The 16749-nt window shown below is 43.0% G+C and overlaps 1 protein-coding gene across 1 annotated transcript; it reads left to right on the forward strand.

Annotated features, from left to right (window-relative positions):
- Positions 1-167: 167 nt before the first annotated feature.
- On the forward strand, positions 168-14403 carry KIF3B (kinesin family member 3B; the record flags this gene model as incomplete). Its single annotated transcript, XM_084246694.1, has 8 exons — positions 168-1571; positions 4439-4540; positions 4754-4876; positions 4993-5111; positions 9953-10066; positions 10750-10855; positions 12582-12760; positions 14307-14403. The coding sequence occupies 8 exons, from the start codon at positions 168-170 to the stop codon at positions 14401-14403; spliced, it is 2244 nt and encodes a 747-aa protein (XP_084102820.1).
- Positions 14404-16749: the final 2346 nt, after the last annotated feature.

Consider the following 16749-nt stretch of genomic DNA (forward strand, 5'->3'; position numbering starts at 1 on the left):
CAGAAGGTTAGCAAGATGGAGGTTTCTTGGGTATGTCAGCTGCTGTTGAACAGCCCCCAGTGACAACTCTACTGTCCTTACTTACTTCTGATTTTCTTTCTAGGACCTTAGCATCGTGAGGCATTTTGGATTCATAACCTTCAAGATTGACCTGGTCAGAGTTCATCATGTCAAAGTTAAAAAGCTCAGAGTCTGTCAGGGTGGTGGTTCGCTGTCGGCCTATGAATAGCAAGGAAAAGGCTGCTTCATATGACAAGGTAGTGGACGTGGACGTGAAGTTGGGGCAGGTGTCTGTGAAGAACCCCAAAGGAGTGGCCCATGAAATGCCCAAGACCTTCACCTTTGACGCCGTCTATGACTGGAATGCCAAGCAGTTTGAACTCTATGACGAGACATTCCGACCACTTGTGGACTCTGTCCTGCAGGGTTTCAATGGGACGATTTTTGCCTATGGACAAACTGGGACGGGGAAAACTTACACAATGGAAGGAGTCCGGGGTGACCCTGAAAAAAGAGGGGTCATCCCTAACTCATTTGACCACATTTTTACCCATATCTCTCGATCCCAGAATCAACAGTACTTGGTCAGGGCTTCTTACTTAGAGATCTACCAGGAGGAGATCCGAGATCTGCTGTCAAAGGATCAGACCAAAAGGCTTGAGCTCAAAGAGAGGCCTGACACTGGGGTGTATGTGAAAGACCTGTCATCTTTTGTCACTAAGAGCGTGAAGGAAATAGAACACGTGATGAATGTGGGGAACCAGAACCGTTCTGTGGGTGCTACCAACATGAATGAGCATAGTTCCCGTTCTCATGCAATTTTTGTTATCACCATCGAGTGTAGTGAGGTAGGCCTTGATGGTGAAAATCATATCCGTGTAGGGAAATTGAACCTTGTAGATCTTGCTGGCAGCGAACGGCAAGCCAAGACTGGTGCACAAGGGGAAAGGTTGAAGGAAGCGACCAAGATCAACCTGTCCCTTTCGGCCTTGGGTAATGTTATCTCTGCCCTGGTAGATGGCAAAAGCACTCATATTCCATATCGGGACTCAAAGCTTACTAGGCTCCTCCAAGATTCTCTTGGTGGCAATGCTAAAACTGTGATGGTAGCCAACGTGGGGCCTGCCTCTTACAATGTAGAAGAGACTCTGACCACTCTGAGATATGCCAACCGTGCCAAAAACATTAAGAACAAGCCAAGGGTTAATGAGGACCCTAAGGATGCCCTCCTACGAGAATTCCAAGAAGAGATTGCTCGGCTCAAGGCCCAGCTGGAAAAAAGGTCCATCGGCAGGAGGAAGAAGCGAGAGAAGCGGAGGGAAGGTGGTGGCAGTGGTGGGGCTGGGGAAGAGGAGGAGGAGGAGGGAGAAGAGGGTGAGGAGGAAGGGGATGATAAGGATGATTACTGGAGGGAACAGCAAGAAAAACTGGAGATTGAGAAGCGGGCCATTGTGGAAGATCACAGCTTGGTTGCAGAGGAGAAGATGAGGCTGCTGAAGGAGAAAGAGAAAAAGATGGAGGACCTGCGGCGGGAGAAGGATGCTGCCGAGATGCTGGGCGCCAAGATCAAGGTACATCCCCTGCCCCGGGCCCTTTTTTTGTTTTGTCAAAACTTTTTGTTTTATCAAAAAATAATATGAAAGATGGGCTGTTCCTTTCAGTTTTGTATTTTGAGCCACACCATGATAGTTGGTGCTCAATACACATGTGTTGGGTTGCAAAGAAGAAGAATCATTATTTTTTTTTTCAAATTAAAATAGTAAGTTTTGACTTCATAGGAAGAATAATTATTGCATGGGTACAACGAAGAACAGTAAAACTAACAGCCACAGCCACGTAGTCGTGCAGTGTGAGGACTAGAGCCGCATCCATCCTCACAAGCTTTGTGCCCGTTCCCAGAGCTAGTGGTTATCTTGGCTTTATTGTTTCCTGGCTTTTCTTTACAGTTTTACCATGTAGGCGTCTATCTCTAAATAAATGATAGTTTTAGTTTCATACAATTTTTTTACTTCTATGTAAATGCAATCCCACTGCCTTGATTTGCTTTTATTTGTTCAACATTATGTTAATGAGATTTACCCTTATGGTCGTCTATAGCTGTGATTCATTCATTGTTACTGTCCTGAGAATTCCATGGTATTCCATTTTCCTGGTAGGTGTGGATTGTTCCTGTTTTTCGCTATGATTATTCTTGTACTTGGCTCCGGGAAAACATGTCTTATCTGATACCCTTAGGTCCTAGGGTATGTCTAGCCTCAACTCTATTATTTATTAGATAATGACAAATTATTGTCCAAAGTAGCTTTGGGAATTGAAGCTTCCACTAGTAGGGTGTGAGTTTTGGTCACTTCGCATACTTGCCAACACTTGTGATGATCAGACTTTAATTTTTGTCTAGCCGGTAGATAAACAAAATGCTATTTCATTGTGGTTTTAACACACAGTGCCCTGATTATACAAGATACAGAGCAGTTCTCCAGACCCCCCGCCCCTGCTTGTAGTACCTGAAGTGTCTCCTTCCCCCAACCTCCAACCCCCATGTGCCAGTAGCTGAGGAGTATTCTAGAGCATGGAGGCACTCCTTGTGTTGAGGCACTCTTGTCAGTGTCCATTCCATCAATGCCTGGGCTTGTGCTGCCACAGAGCTAGCTAGCTAGCTCTGGAAAGCCAGCTAGAGGATGGCGCTGCCTAACTGAGCCAGAATTCCTTTGAAGTGTTAGCTTCTATCTTGTTGAATTTATGCAGACCTTGATTTCTGTCCTAAAATGTATCCATGTTTATTAATTTAAAAATAACAAATGATCTTCTTTCCCCCACTATATGAAGAGCTGGTATTATTTTACTTCAGAGACCATGGATCTTAAAACTTGAAAGTCCCTTTGAGGACGTTCAAGATGTGATATGAAAATACAGTTATATAGTACAACACATTGAGGAGGTAACTGTTCCAGGAAAGGGCTTTCTGTGGGATTCCATTATGCCCAGTTGCCTCTATACCCCTCACTCCTGCCCTAGAAGTGCAACTGACTATGCCCGTGTTTGACTTGTTCTTTAGCATTACATGTTTTATTCAGGCCCAGGAACACCCAGGCTCTCTAAACAACTTGGGGTATTTAGGCAGCTCTTAGGCTGGTGTGGCAAGACCCAGAGATACTCTTAGGCATTTTGTGTATGGGAGAATGACATGACTTCTGTCTTTCTCATTCCTTGGATGCTGTAAAATCATCAAATATAAGATTTTAGAGTTGGAAGGGGTGTGTGTATGGCTAGTAATCTTGTCCAGCCCCTGTGTTTTGAAAGAAGAGGAAGCAGGCTCAAAGGTCTCACTGAAAGATGGCAGCAGGCCCTCAGTATAACAGCAGGTTATAGAGTTTTTGGATTCCCTGCTCTTCAGGCCTGAATCATTCCCTTGGCTTCAGTCACATCTAAATGCTGAAGGCTTCTAGTGTGCCTAACCAGCCCAGAGCTGTGTTCTGACATCCAAGCCCAGTAGCTTCCACCTACTGGATATTTCCACAGAGATGCCCATGACCACCCAGACTCTGGATCTTGCCTGGTCAGGGTCTCTAGGCCTGTCCACCTCTGCTACTGCCCTGCTGACCTGAGAAATGCCTCCTGTCTGCTCTGCCTCCCTGTCTGCCCATTTATAGTCATTTTTCCTGCTGTAAAGGAGTAATATTTCCCAAACAGATCTGATTATGCACCCTATTGCTCAGAGAACTTATTAGAGCTTCCTACTATTCTCGGGCTCAAGTGTAGTCTTTCAACAGGACTTTGAGGTTTTTGAACTCACTCACCCCTGACTGTTTTGCCAGCTTTATTTTTCACCACTGCCTATTCTACCGTCTCACACACAAGTTTTTTTTTTTTTTTTTTTTTAGCTAATTCCTATTTTTACTTCTGTACTCGGTGTAGCAGTCCCTTGAGACAGTAGCTTTTCCTGACTCCCTCCAAAAGTCTGAGTTCTCTCCCTCCAGTGAGCCTCTCCCATTATTACTCTGTTTTTCCCTATTGATGACATCTGACTCTATCTGGTAAGGGTCTGCCTACTTGTCTCTTGCCCTCTGCAGACTCTCAGCTTTGTGATTCATGTTCACAGCTGCACCCCCAGTACCTCTCACATAGGAGGTACTTAATATGTTCAAAGTGGGGTCAATACTTTGTACAAACAAACAAAAAACAACCTCTTTTTAAAGAAATCTGAAATTCATCTATGTCTGAAGAAGCTGGTCATCAGCGTTTCCAAGGTAAAGCCCTCAGTGGAGGCACCCAGCCCCACCCAGTGATGGGAAAGGCACAGCTGAGCACAGCATACTTTTTCCAGAGATCGCCCCTTTTGGCTCAGTCCTGAACTCTTTATCTTTCATGGGCTTCCCTGTGAGGAGCTGGTTCTGAGGGAGACCATTCATGAGATGGATTTGACTTTTTTCTCACTCAGGCCATGGAGAGTAAGCTGCTTGTTGGAGGAAAAAATATAGTAGATCATACAAATGAACAGCAGAAAATCCTGGAGCAGAAACGGCAGGAAATTGCAGAGCAGGTAACTTCTCATTTGGGGTGGGGGTGGGGATGGGGTGGAATAAGGTGTGTTAATGCTACAGAGCAAATTGTCTCGTATGAAACTCTTTAAAGTGAAGGGAAACAAGATGTGTCAGCCCCTTCCTAGTGGGAGACCCTGATCTGGGGCTCAGGGCTTGTATTATTGTATAGATGCAATCTCTAGGCAAGCTGATGATTTCTGCCATGTTTTCAGAAACGTCGAGAAAGAGAAATCCAGCAACAAATGGAAAGTCGAGATGAGGAGACCTTGGAACTTAAAGAGACCTACAGCTCGTTGCAGCAAGAAGTGGACATCAAGACCAAAAAACTCAAAAAGGTATAAGGGATTGGGACAAGGCAAAAGTGTCTTGAGACTTGGGGTGGGTAGGGGGGCAGAGAGAACTCCTGTGTCTGGAGGGAACCCTTCTCACTTGCCTCTCCCATGGTTTCCAGCTCTTCTCCAAGCTTCAGGCAGTGAAGGCAGAGATCCATGACCTCCAAGAAGAGCACATCAAGGAGCGGCAAGAGCTAGAGCAGACTCAGAATGAACTCACCAGGGAACTGAAACTCAAGTAAGTGCTTGGTTTTCCATGGCCCCTCCGGCCACTTGATGTGATGGGTCATTGTTAAGTAAGAAACACCGCTGAGGACAGAGTCCCTACCTACTACTCCTGCTTCCTTGTCTGCTTGTGTTTGTTCCTGAGATCATTTTCCTTATCTGGGTTCTGTTTCTTAATTGAATGGCTTCACCACATAATCTGTTCCCTTTTTGAAGCTTTTAAAGACTCTGACTTCACCTCTATCTACTGATAAGGAGGAATCTTTTAACTTCAGTTTTCTGAATGGTATTGTGAACATGCAAAAACCCATCACCTAGATTCAATGATTAACATTTTGTCATCTATCATTTTATCATCTATCGTTCATAAAAACATTTAAAAGCAAATCTCATTTCTACATATATACTTACATACATGACCACAATGATATTTTTAAAAAACCTTTGTTGGGATGTAATTCACATACTATACAGTTTGCCTATTTAAAGTATTCAGATCATTTTTAAAAACAAGTATTTTTAGAGTTTTTTAATTATCACCATAATCTAATTCTAGAACATTTTTGTCCCCCCTCAAAGAAACTGACTTGCTATCACTCCTCATTATCCCCTCTATCAGCTCTAAGTAGCTTCTGATTAATTGACTTTATGTCTCTATAAATTGGCATGTGCTAGACATTTCATGTAAATTCAGTCATGCAGTAATAATGGTGTTTTGTGACTACCTGTCATTCAACATGATGTTTTCAAGGATCATTCATGTTGAAGAATGTCAGTACTTTTTTTTTTTTATGGTCAGATAATATTGTGTGGCTATACCACACTTTATTTATCCATTCATCATTGATGGACATTTGGGTTGTTTTTACTTTTTAGCTATTATGAATAATGCTGCTATGAACATTTGTGTTCAAGTTTTATTGTGGACATATATTTTTACCTTTCTTAGGTCATCTAAGAGTCTTAGTTTTAGGTGTTGCATTTAGTCCGTGATCCATTTTGAGTTAATTTTGATGTATGGTTTGAGGTACGGTTCCAAATGTATGCTTTTGCGTGTGAGTGTCCAGTTGTCCGAGCACTGTTTGTTGAAAAGGTTCTTCTTTCATCTTTGCACTATTGTCAAATATCAGTTGACCATATATGTGAGGGTCCCAACTCTCAGTACTGTTGAAACATATGTCAAAAAACAGATATACTTTTACATATATATATATATATATCTGTTTTTATGCCAGTACCACACTATATTGGTTACTGCAACTGTGTAGTAAGTTTTACAATGAGTAAGTTGTGAGTTTTCCAATTTTGTTGTTTTGTGCTATTCAGGTCCCTTCCATTGCTATAGAAATTTAAAGATAAGCTTGTCAATTTCTGCAAAAATATCCACGGGATTTTTTTTTTTTTTTCTTTTAAGATGCCATTGTTTTTCCTTTTTTTTTTTTAAGATTTATTTATTGGGCCTCCCCGGTGGCGCAGTGGTTGAGCGCTGGGTTGCGAAGCTGCCCGCGGCCTCTTCGGCGCCGGTTCGATCCCCGGCTGCTCCCCGGCCACCGGAGGAGGGTCCCAAATGGTGCGCAGACCTCTCCTGCCACCCGCTGCTCCCCTCAGCAGTGTACTTCGGTCCTTCTGCCTGCTCTGCTCCCCCCTCTGGCTCTGGTGAATTCTCTCACCCTCCCGTGCTTCTGACTGTACCCAGTGCATGTATAAACCAAACAAACAAACAAATAATAAATAAATAAATAAATAAATAAGACATGCCTCTAGAAAATTAAAAAAAAAAAAAAGATTTATTTATTTTTATACAAGAATTGGGGTACAGACCAGAGATGCAGGGGTGAGAGGATTCACCAGAGAGAGAGTGGGAAACAGAACAGGCAGACAGACCAAAGTACACTGCTGAGGGGAGCAGCGGGCAAGACAGGAGAGGTCTGTCCCGCTATGTGGGTTTCTTCCTGGCCGGCCAGAAATTGAACTCGTGCTGCAGTGGCTGCGGACTGCTCCACAGGTTGTGTACAAACCCCTGCACCACTAGGGAGGCCCCCCACTGGGATTTTGATAAGGACTGTTTGAATCTGTATTATCAAATTTTAATGGTATTGATTATTCTAGTCCGTGTACATGAGATGTGTTTCCGTTTATTTAGTTCTCAAATCTTATGTCAAGAATGTTTTCTAGTTTTCATTAGGCAAGTCTTCGTATTTTTGTTAAATTTACAACTATTTTATTTTTTGATGCTATTGTAGGTGGAATTATTTTCTTTATTTTCCGAATATTTATTGCTAATGTGTAGAAATGCAGTTGATTTTTGTATACTTATCTTTCAAAAAAAAATCTAACAAAATTAACATTAAGTTTCTTAGTATTATACCCTCTCTATATTCAAAGTTTCTTGGTTTGTTCATATTAAGATCTATGTCAGATGACACATTACATTTGGTTATTATGTCTCTTAATGCTATTTTAATCTACAGCAATCTCTTTTCCTTTTAAAAACTTTTCGTAGTTAACTTATTGAAAAAAGCTGGGTCAGATAGCCTGTTAGAGATACCCCCATTCCGGGTTTGTTGGTTCAGTTCTTCATACTGTCACTTAATTTGTGTCACTGACTCCCTTGTTTTCCTTTAACTGAAAGCTATCTCTGGGGCACTGGTTGTCAGCCTTGGCTGCACACTGAAGTCATCGGAGTCATACCCCTCTCACCCCTGGCTTTTTTTAGTTGTTTTTTAAATTTTCATCTGAGGAGTGTTTTAAAAAAGTGATGCTTTGTCCCTACCCTAGGGAATCGGATTTAATTGGTCTAGGGCAGTAGTGCTTAAACTTTAGTAGGTGCCAGATCATCTGAATAGCTGGTTAAATATGAATTGCTGGGCCTCCCTGGTGTAGCGCAGTGGTTGAGCGCTGGGTTGAGAAGCTGCCCGCAGCCTCTGCAGTGCCAGTTCGATCCCCGGCCACTGGGTGAGGGTCCCACATGGCGCGCAGACCTCTCCTGCCGCCTGCTGCTCCCCTCAGCAGTGTATTTCGTCAGTCTGCCTGCTCTGCTCTCTGCTCTGACTCTGGTGAATTCTCTCATCCTCCTGCGCTTCTGACTGTACCCAGGGCTTGTATAAATAAATAAGTAAATAAATAAATAAATCATAAATAAATAAATAAGAATTGCTGAGTCCCACACCCAGAGAGACTTATTTCATTCATTTGGATGGAGTCTGAGGATTTGCATTTCTGAAAAGTTCTGGTTGGTACTCCGGCCAATTTGGAGAACATGCTTTCAGAACCCGTGGTCTCTCATGAGGCGTGGGAAAGATATTTTCCAAGACTACACGTGTGACACGGATGTCACCCAGCTAATGACTTCCACCAACAGTGATCTTTGTCTGACGTCTTTATTTCATTAGGGTTTGCAAAAATGAGTTGTTGTTTTTTTTAAGTATTTGTCCTTCCATATCATTGGCTGGAATTTATCATTGAAGAACTTTTCTTTTTTATTTTTTAAAGATTTATTTATTTATGCATACAACAACTGGGGTACAGGGCAGAGATGAGAGGGCTGAGAGGATTCACCAGAGACAAAGTAGGGAGTTGAACAGGCAGATCTACTGAAATCACTGCTAAGGGGAGCAGCGGGTGAGACAAAAGAGATCTGCTATGCCAAGTGGGTTAACTCCCTGGCTGGGGACCGAACTCATGTTGCAGAGGCTGGCAATAGCTTGATAGCACTGTGTCTTTAACCCTCAAAAGGATTCTTTTTAATGACCAAGTTTTAAAGCTGGAAATGAGTCCTTAAAATTAAATGTGTTAGTTCTCTTTTTAGGTTTTTACACCTAGAAAAAAGATTAGAACAAATATGCCAAAATATTAATAATAGCTATTGCTGGATAGTAGAATTGTGTGTAGTTATATTTTTCACATTCCTTAACACATATATAGAATCTTTATAATCATGAAAAAAACACCCAAATATATGTTATGAAAAAGAATTTCTTAAATGTCAAATTAAAAAGAAAATGTCATCTTGCAAAAGTAGTTTTCCCCTAAGGGAGCCATTTTCAGTATTATCTCTCTTATTTGTATCTTTTGAATAAACAATGAGTCAACCTGTTTCTCAGTCAGTACCCTACACCTCTGTGGTGTTTGTTGTGTGTCTCTCCCAAGTTAACACCCCTATGGTATTGTTCTGTCATAAGATTTTGAAAGGGTGAAGACAGAGATATGGCAGGAGAGACACAACCTTGGGGTTCCAGTTTCATTGCTTGCCAGATTCCCTGGGTGGTTTTTGGGCAGAGGCTCTTGGGAATGATCTTCATTATTACTGCTTTAAAAGACTAAAATCCATTTGGTCCTGCTCTTAGTTCTAGTGATTAAAAAGTGATATTTTCCACCAAAAAGTGACATTTTTCAGCTAGGGCAACCAATCCATGGGATTGGAGAAAGGCAGTTTAATTCCTGTGTTCAGCCTTTTGTAAGTTAATAGGCTGGGTTTAGCAACACCGGTGGCCTTGTGAAAGGCACTTCACATGTTCACATGTTCATTCCAGTATTGCCCAGACATCACCTGCCTCTTCAGTGCTTTCACCTGCTCAAGCTGTTCCTCCCCAGGCACAAGTGGCCTCTCCATATTCCTACAGCAGACCACTATCAGCATCTGTCATACCTAAGAAGGCCATCCCATTAGCTCTGTCTCAGGCCAGGACCAAGTGTATCCTAGCTCTTTGTCTGATGGTAGGCCCATAGCACCCGCTCAGTAAATGTTTGCTAAGGGACTTACCTGATCACTCACTACATGCAGAATCTAACAGCCAGTACTCCATTTGTTTTCTTTCTCCATCTATATTCACCCATGTATATGTGCTCTTACAGGCATCTTATTATAGAAAACTTTATCCCTCTGGAAGAAAAAAGTAAAATTATGAATAGATCCTTCTTTGATGAAGAGGAAGATCATTGGAAATTACATCCTCTAACCAGACTAGAGTAAGTCACTAATGATTTTAAGTAGATTTTAAAGTGGGGAGGAGGGCAAGAATGTCGATAAGCTGACTTTAGTCAGAGGGGTAAGGTAAGAACATAGTTTAATTCACTTAAACTTAGAAGCAGTCGAATCTCTGATTGCGGCTGCCATAGGTCCATGAGCTGTACAAGTTTGGTATTAGGATTGGGAGGTTTAGCACAATGACCTGACAATCTTTTCCAAGTTTCTGCATTTCACCTTCTCCATTTGTCAAATGTAGTATGCTAGGCCAAATGAAGGCCAATACACAGATGTACCTTGTGTGTCATTCTGACACAGTGTTAAGAATGATTCTCAGTCTAAGCCAGGGCCCTACGGGGAAAGTGGGCTCTGTCTACCAAGGATGCATGGGTAGGGATTTTGACAGCTAAGTTTGATGCCTACCATCTAAGAACTGGATGATGACTCAGATCCTTCTAGCTTAAAAGATGCATGATGCTCACATTTGAATCAGAAAGCAACTCAAGCAGAAAATATAAGCAGCAGCTGCACCATTTACATGTCAGCCCTCAGTCCAGGGGGTTACTTGTTTCAAGTTCTACCTAAGGCAGGTTCAGGGTGTTCTGAGTGCTAAATCCACAGGACCAGTGCTGGGACTGCGGCACACACTCCAGCCAGGGCTTTAACCACTGCAGTCCATTTTCAGGAATCAACAGATGATGAAGCGGCCAGTCTCAGCTGTGGGATATAAGAGACCATTGAGCCAACATGCAAGAATGTCTATGATGATTCGTCCAGAGGCTCGATATAGGGTGAGATGATTGTTCTCTTCTCTCTCTTCAGAGTTTAGATTTATGTAAAGATTAAAAAATCTTTTAGCAGATAATAAACAAAAAGGTAAAGTAGAATGAGATTTAGAAAGTCAGGACTAGGGGAAAAAGAATGCAAACACACTGGCCATGATGGCCAGTTGGCATTAATAGTAAACTTTAATATAGCTCAGTAGGAAGACTGGAAAGAAAGTAGATGTCCAGTGACAGGAGGTGGAGATACATGAAGAACTTGATGGAACTTCCACTTAACATAATGTGTGTGTCAGCCATGTATTATTTAAAGTGACATGTTTCATGACCCACACATATTTTATAGTAAAAATACTTTGTGAGTCTCTATTATAAATAGACACATGCAGTGTGCCAGGCACTGGGCTCAGCACTTACTGCTTTCTCTGCTCTTCTCAGGGGGCTGATCTCTCCCCCCTACTCTGCCGCCAGTTTCATGGTTTAAAGCTCACTAAAAGGATGAAGTGGGATTCACAAATATTTTTAGTTGTAAAACAATTGGTACTGGATTTATACATATGAATCAGAAAATTAGGTGTAAAATACATCAAAATATGAACTATTTATCTCGGTTGATGAATGTGCACACAATTTAAATTTTCTTCATTTTGCTCATCTGTATCTTATAGTGATCAATGGGCAACCTGTATTTCATAATAAAAGAATTTTACTTAAAATTTTAAAAGTGGTCCTGACTCTCCCTTGCCAGCCAGGGCAAAACAGACTAGGATTAGCTTAGCTCCTCATGTGCTGTTTCTCGTGATACTGAGTTACTTAAAACAAACAAGATGTAATAGTTGGGATTTTATATATTGGAGATGACAGATGTAGCAGCAGAATCCACAGAAGCACTTTCCTAACATTTTCAAGAGCGTGTACCTTGTAGTACTTTCATGTCTTGAGACAAAAATCATGATTTTTAAGCTGCTGGTCAACTATGTGTATTCTAAGGGGGCTAACCTGATTCAAAGGTAGAATTTGAATCTGTGTCAGATAATATTAGCGATGGACCTGCTTCATTCGAGATTTTATGCAGTATCTCAACACTGCGGCAGCCCCTCCTGCCTCCTCTGGAGTCATGGGGCTGAACTCCACCGAGTGGGAGTTCCAGGGGAAGGTGCAAACCATGGGTGCTCTTCCCTTTATGCATTTGTCTGGGTGTGTAGGAACCAGAAAAGGCTACATAGGAGATCAAGTGAAGGAAGCATCTGGACCAATTATGAGGTGGCCCCATGTGATTTTTAAAAAATGTGTTATAGGTATACACACACTGCTATGAATGCCCTCTGCACACATGTTCAGCCTGCCTCCTCCCTGCAGCAGCCGCAGCATTCATCAAAGCCGCTCTAGGTGGTGAGGTTATTAGTGATGATTATTTTCTTTGTACCTTTTTGTATTTTCAAACTGTCTACAATGAATAGGGCATACCATTTTCCCCTGATTATTCCCATTAGGGCCTAATACATGTTCATTGTTGGGGAGGAAAATAGAGAAAAACATAGAGAATAAAAATAAAAATCATCTGTCATTCTGCCAGGAAAAAAGTTATAAAATGACATCACTTCTTCTAGGCAGGCTTTTGGTAGGCCCTGAGTAGCATGCAATTTGCTGTTGTGTTTGTAGAGGGAGTCTAGGTTGCTTGTACTCTGTGTCTGATTGGAAGCCAACCTAACCATTTATGACTGTGCTTCTTTAGGCAGAAAACATCGTGCTATTAGAGCTGGATATGCCCAGCCGGACTACCAGAGACTATGAAGGCCCTGCCATTGCCCCCAAAGTCCAGGCTGCATTGGATGCAGCGCTGCAGGATGAAGATGAGATACAGGTGGATGCTTCATCCTTTGAAAGCACTGTAAATAAGAAATCGAAGGCCAGGTGAGTGACTTTTGGTAATCGATTTGAACAGAAGGTGTTTGAGCACGGTCCAACCAAGATAGAGACAGCGAGAGTACTTGTTTACCATGGAACTTGCCAGAAATATTGTCTTATTTCTCCTTTGTTAATTTATTCCACAAATACCTACCGTTTGGGCACTCTGCCAGGTGTGCTGGGTGTATCCTGTAGCCAGTTCCTAACATACAGAGCGTGTGTTCTAGTGACATAGGGGACATGGTCATCACCAGGTTATAGGCAATTCTAAGTTTTTGTTAAAAAATTCTCAATACTTTGTTGCAAGAACTTACACAGTAAATATCGCCATCAATCCCATTTTATAGAGGAGAAACTGAGACTTAGAAAATTTGAAAAATTAGCTAGATTCAAGGAAACCCAGAAGGCAAGTGGCAGAGCCCATGTTCAAACGAAGGTCTGTTTCTACAGTTGAGGCACTGGGCTTCCGGGCTGAATAGCCTCCACCTCCGTTTAAATAACCAAGTACTTGATTTGGTGCTCAATTAGAAATCCTATCTTATGAAATTCTGAATTAGAAGTTTAAGGAAAATAGCTAGGTAAAAAACCAAAAAATGGAGGAAATTCTACCTGTAAACTTCATTTTTTTAACCAATTAGGAGGAGACAGTCAAGAATTTATTTTAGGGCCTCCCCAGTGGCGCAGCGGTTGAGTGCTGGGTTGCGAAGCTGCCCGCGGTCTCTGTAGCGCCAGTTCGATCCCCGGCTGCTCCCCAGCCACCAGAGAAGGGTCCCACATGGCGCGCAGACCTCTCCTGCCGCCCGCTGCTCCCCTCAGCAGTGTACTTCAGTCCTTCTGCCTGCTCTGCTCCCTGCTCTGGCTCTGGTGAATTCTCTCACCCTCCCGCGCTTCTGACTGTACCCAGTGCTTGTATAAATAAATAAACAAACAAACAAACAAATAAATAAATAAATCTTTTAAAAAAAAAAAAAAGAATTTATTTTAATGGAAGAACAAATGCTGAAAATCAGAGACCCTTCCCGGAGGTCTCACTCCTTGGTTGGCAACTCACGTTGGCCATGTGTGGAGCGGCAGGCTGTGCCAGTCTAGTGGTTTTTTTTTTTTATATATAGAGGCATGTTTGTTTATTTTTTTTATTTGTTTGTTTGTTTTGTTTTGTTTATACATGCACTGGGTACAGTCAGAAGCACGGGAGGGTGAGAGAATTCACCAGAGCCAGAGTGGGGAGCAGAGCAGGCAGAAGGACCGAAGTACACTGCTGAGGGGAGCAGCGGGCAGCAGGAGAGGTCTGCGCGCCATGTGGGACCCTCCTCCGGTGGCCGAGGAGCAGCCGGGGATCGAACCGGTGCCGCAGAGGTCGCCGGCAGCTTCGCAACCCAGTGCTCAACCTCTGCGCCACCGGGGAGGCCCAGTCTAGTGGTTTTATAGTTAAAAGTGTACTGGCTTCCAGGCCATTGAGAAAAGACCACCTTGAAATTTGATGGTAAAGTAGTCTGACCTGTCAGAGCCAGGAATGAGATATGTAATGTAAACTTTTGCTTTGCTTTCGCAGACCTAAAAGTGGAAGGAAGTCAGGATCCTCCTCCTCTTCCTCAGGAACCTCTACATCTCAGCTTTATCCACAGTCTCGAGGGCTGGTTCCAAAGTAAAGCCAGTTCCTCCTCTCCCAGGGTGTAAACAGCATTTGCCTTCTGAGAGAAGAGACGAACAAAAACCTGCAGAGAGGGCTTGAGCCCAACTCAGAACCATTCCCCTGGGGAGACAAGATGGCCTCTTTGCAAATTAACCAACTTAATCTGGTTGAAATGTGCTGGTCCTAATCTGGCACACAGCTCCTCTGGGAAACGTCTTTTAAATAGCATCTCAGAAATGCATGGGTAAGGTAACGTGCGATATTCGAAGTGGAAAGCAAGAGAATGACCAGTGACCTTGCTTCCCTTCTCCCCTGCCTTTTTCTCTACTCTCTTCCTTTGCCCTCCCTCCCTTTCCTTCTCCTTTTCTAGCCTGTTTTTGACACTGGCCTCCCTTCTTGTTAAACAGTTGGGCAGAATCAGGAGTCACCTTAGGAGGACCAAGTCTTTGGAGCCTTAGGGTAAAATGACAGTGAGGTTGAAAAGTGAAAGCTCTAGAACTTGAATAGGTGCGTGCTCTTGTAGGTAGAAATGAGAAGTCTCATTTGGATCCAAGCTCCTGGTGGGTACGATCTTCTATCTTGCATCCTTGCACCTCAGTAAGAAGCAGATCTGCCTTTGGGATCTGCTGAATGAGGAAATCTTCTCTAAGGAAGCTATCAGTTTCTGCTCCTGAAAGACACAATGTCAGAAGCAATAGAAATAACATTCCCTTTTCTTCCTTGGAGAGTTTAGGGAAATAGCTTCTTTAAAACCTCAAAACCATGACCATCTTGTCAAAGACCTAAATCTGTAAGCCAATGCCACGTCTACACACCATGTCACTTACTCTTTATTTGTCACCAGCTTTTTCCATGTGTACTCTTAGCGTCCCTGCCTGGCGCATCCTCTGCCTCAAGAGCATGCTCTGCACTGAGTTTGTTTTGTGGGAGAAGGGAGGCAGGCTCTGCCTTCTCCAGTGGGACAAGAGCTGAGGGAATAAGATCTACAGAGACACTTTTGAATTTCCCATTTTACTCCCTATTTGCATTGAGAACATAAGGGTCTAGGCAGGTGCAGAGACAGAGACATGAGGCTCAGTGCAGTGGGAAGGAAGGACAACAGATGGAAGCAAAGGAATCCTGCCTGCCTTCAGCAGAAGACTCACTGAATGCTAGAACCGTGGCTTCCCCTGGGCAGAGTCTAAGATGGTGGGCAGAATAGTGGCTGTGCAGTTGAATAGGCTCAGATTAGAGAGTTAGGAATTCCCATTTACATATACTAGTTTGGTTGTAAGTTTTAGTTCTTTGTGTTATTGAAAGTCAAAGCTTCATTTTATGTTGGTCATTAGGTGAATGTTACTCATTTCCCCCCCAAGAGGAGCACATAAATGTGTGTGGGTGTGCAAGCACAGTGGTGCCTGTGTGCTTTGAGTGTGTCCTGTGTGTGTGTAAGAGAGAGAGAGACCAAGAACTTGCCCAGTTTTAGAAGTACACTAATGTGCAGTTGTTGCCTTTGTCTGTATTAAAAGCCCATTGAATGACTAACCCAGGTTGGAAGCACTCCCATGTGGGTGTCTGAATCCATGAGCCAAGCCTGAGGGGACAATGTGAGTCCCCAGGTCTGCCCCACTGGTGCACCTTGCTGGCACGGTGCCTCAGGAAGGTGGCGACTCAGGTGGGCCTTGAGTTATATTTTAACTCAGCTGCTCAGTTCCCAGGGCACATTTCTGGATCAGAACCCATGGGAAAGAGGAGGTACCAAGTGCAATGTCTTAGCATACTATTCTTGGAGATCTGTCATCTGGCAGCTTCTCTCCTTTGTAGTAACCATTCTTTCTGAACCCAGGGTCCTTTTAAGCAATTCCCAGAGCATAATGGAGCCTTCCCTCATCTTTCTTGGTATCAAACCTGCTTCTTTTTTATTTACTGAGAATTTGCCTGTTTGAATAGGAACCAGATAATAAGGTGGATAGCCTAAGATGGCTGTCTGCCAGTTACACCTGTCTGTTGCACCACATTTCCTCAAAGCTAGTCTGAATTCTTTAGAAAATATTCAAGTAGCAAATCTGTTATCTGCAGATAACACTAGACTTAATACCGACATTTTGAGGTGGCTTTTCTGACCAAGGGTGGTTGAGCGACCTTAGAACCGTTATCTGAGAGCAAAAGAAGGCAGCCAAGTGGACAGGCAGGGTTAGGAAAACAAGCTTGCCTTATACTCCGCTGTGTTCATCTGGTCTGTGAAGCAAAGTGGAAACCACCTGTGGCAGGTGAAGCTGTCCCTTCCCAAGCAGTCTCTGGTGCTTTTCTTCTCTCAAAATGGATCCGATAAATATTTGCGTAGATCAGACATAGTACGTCTTGCTGCTACCAGCAAGCTGCT

Source organism: Talpa europaea (genome assembly GCF_964194135.1).
Source record: "Talpa europaea genome assembly, chromosome: 11".
In the NCBI taxonomy this organism is placed as follows: Eukaryota; Metazoa; Chordata; class Mammalia; order Eulipotyphla; family Talpidae; genus Talpa; species Talpa europaea.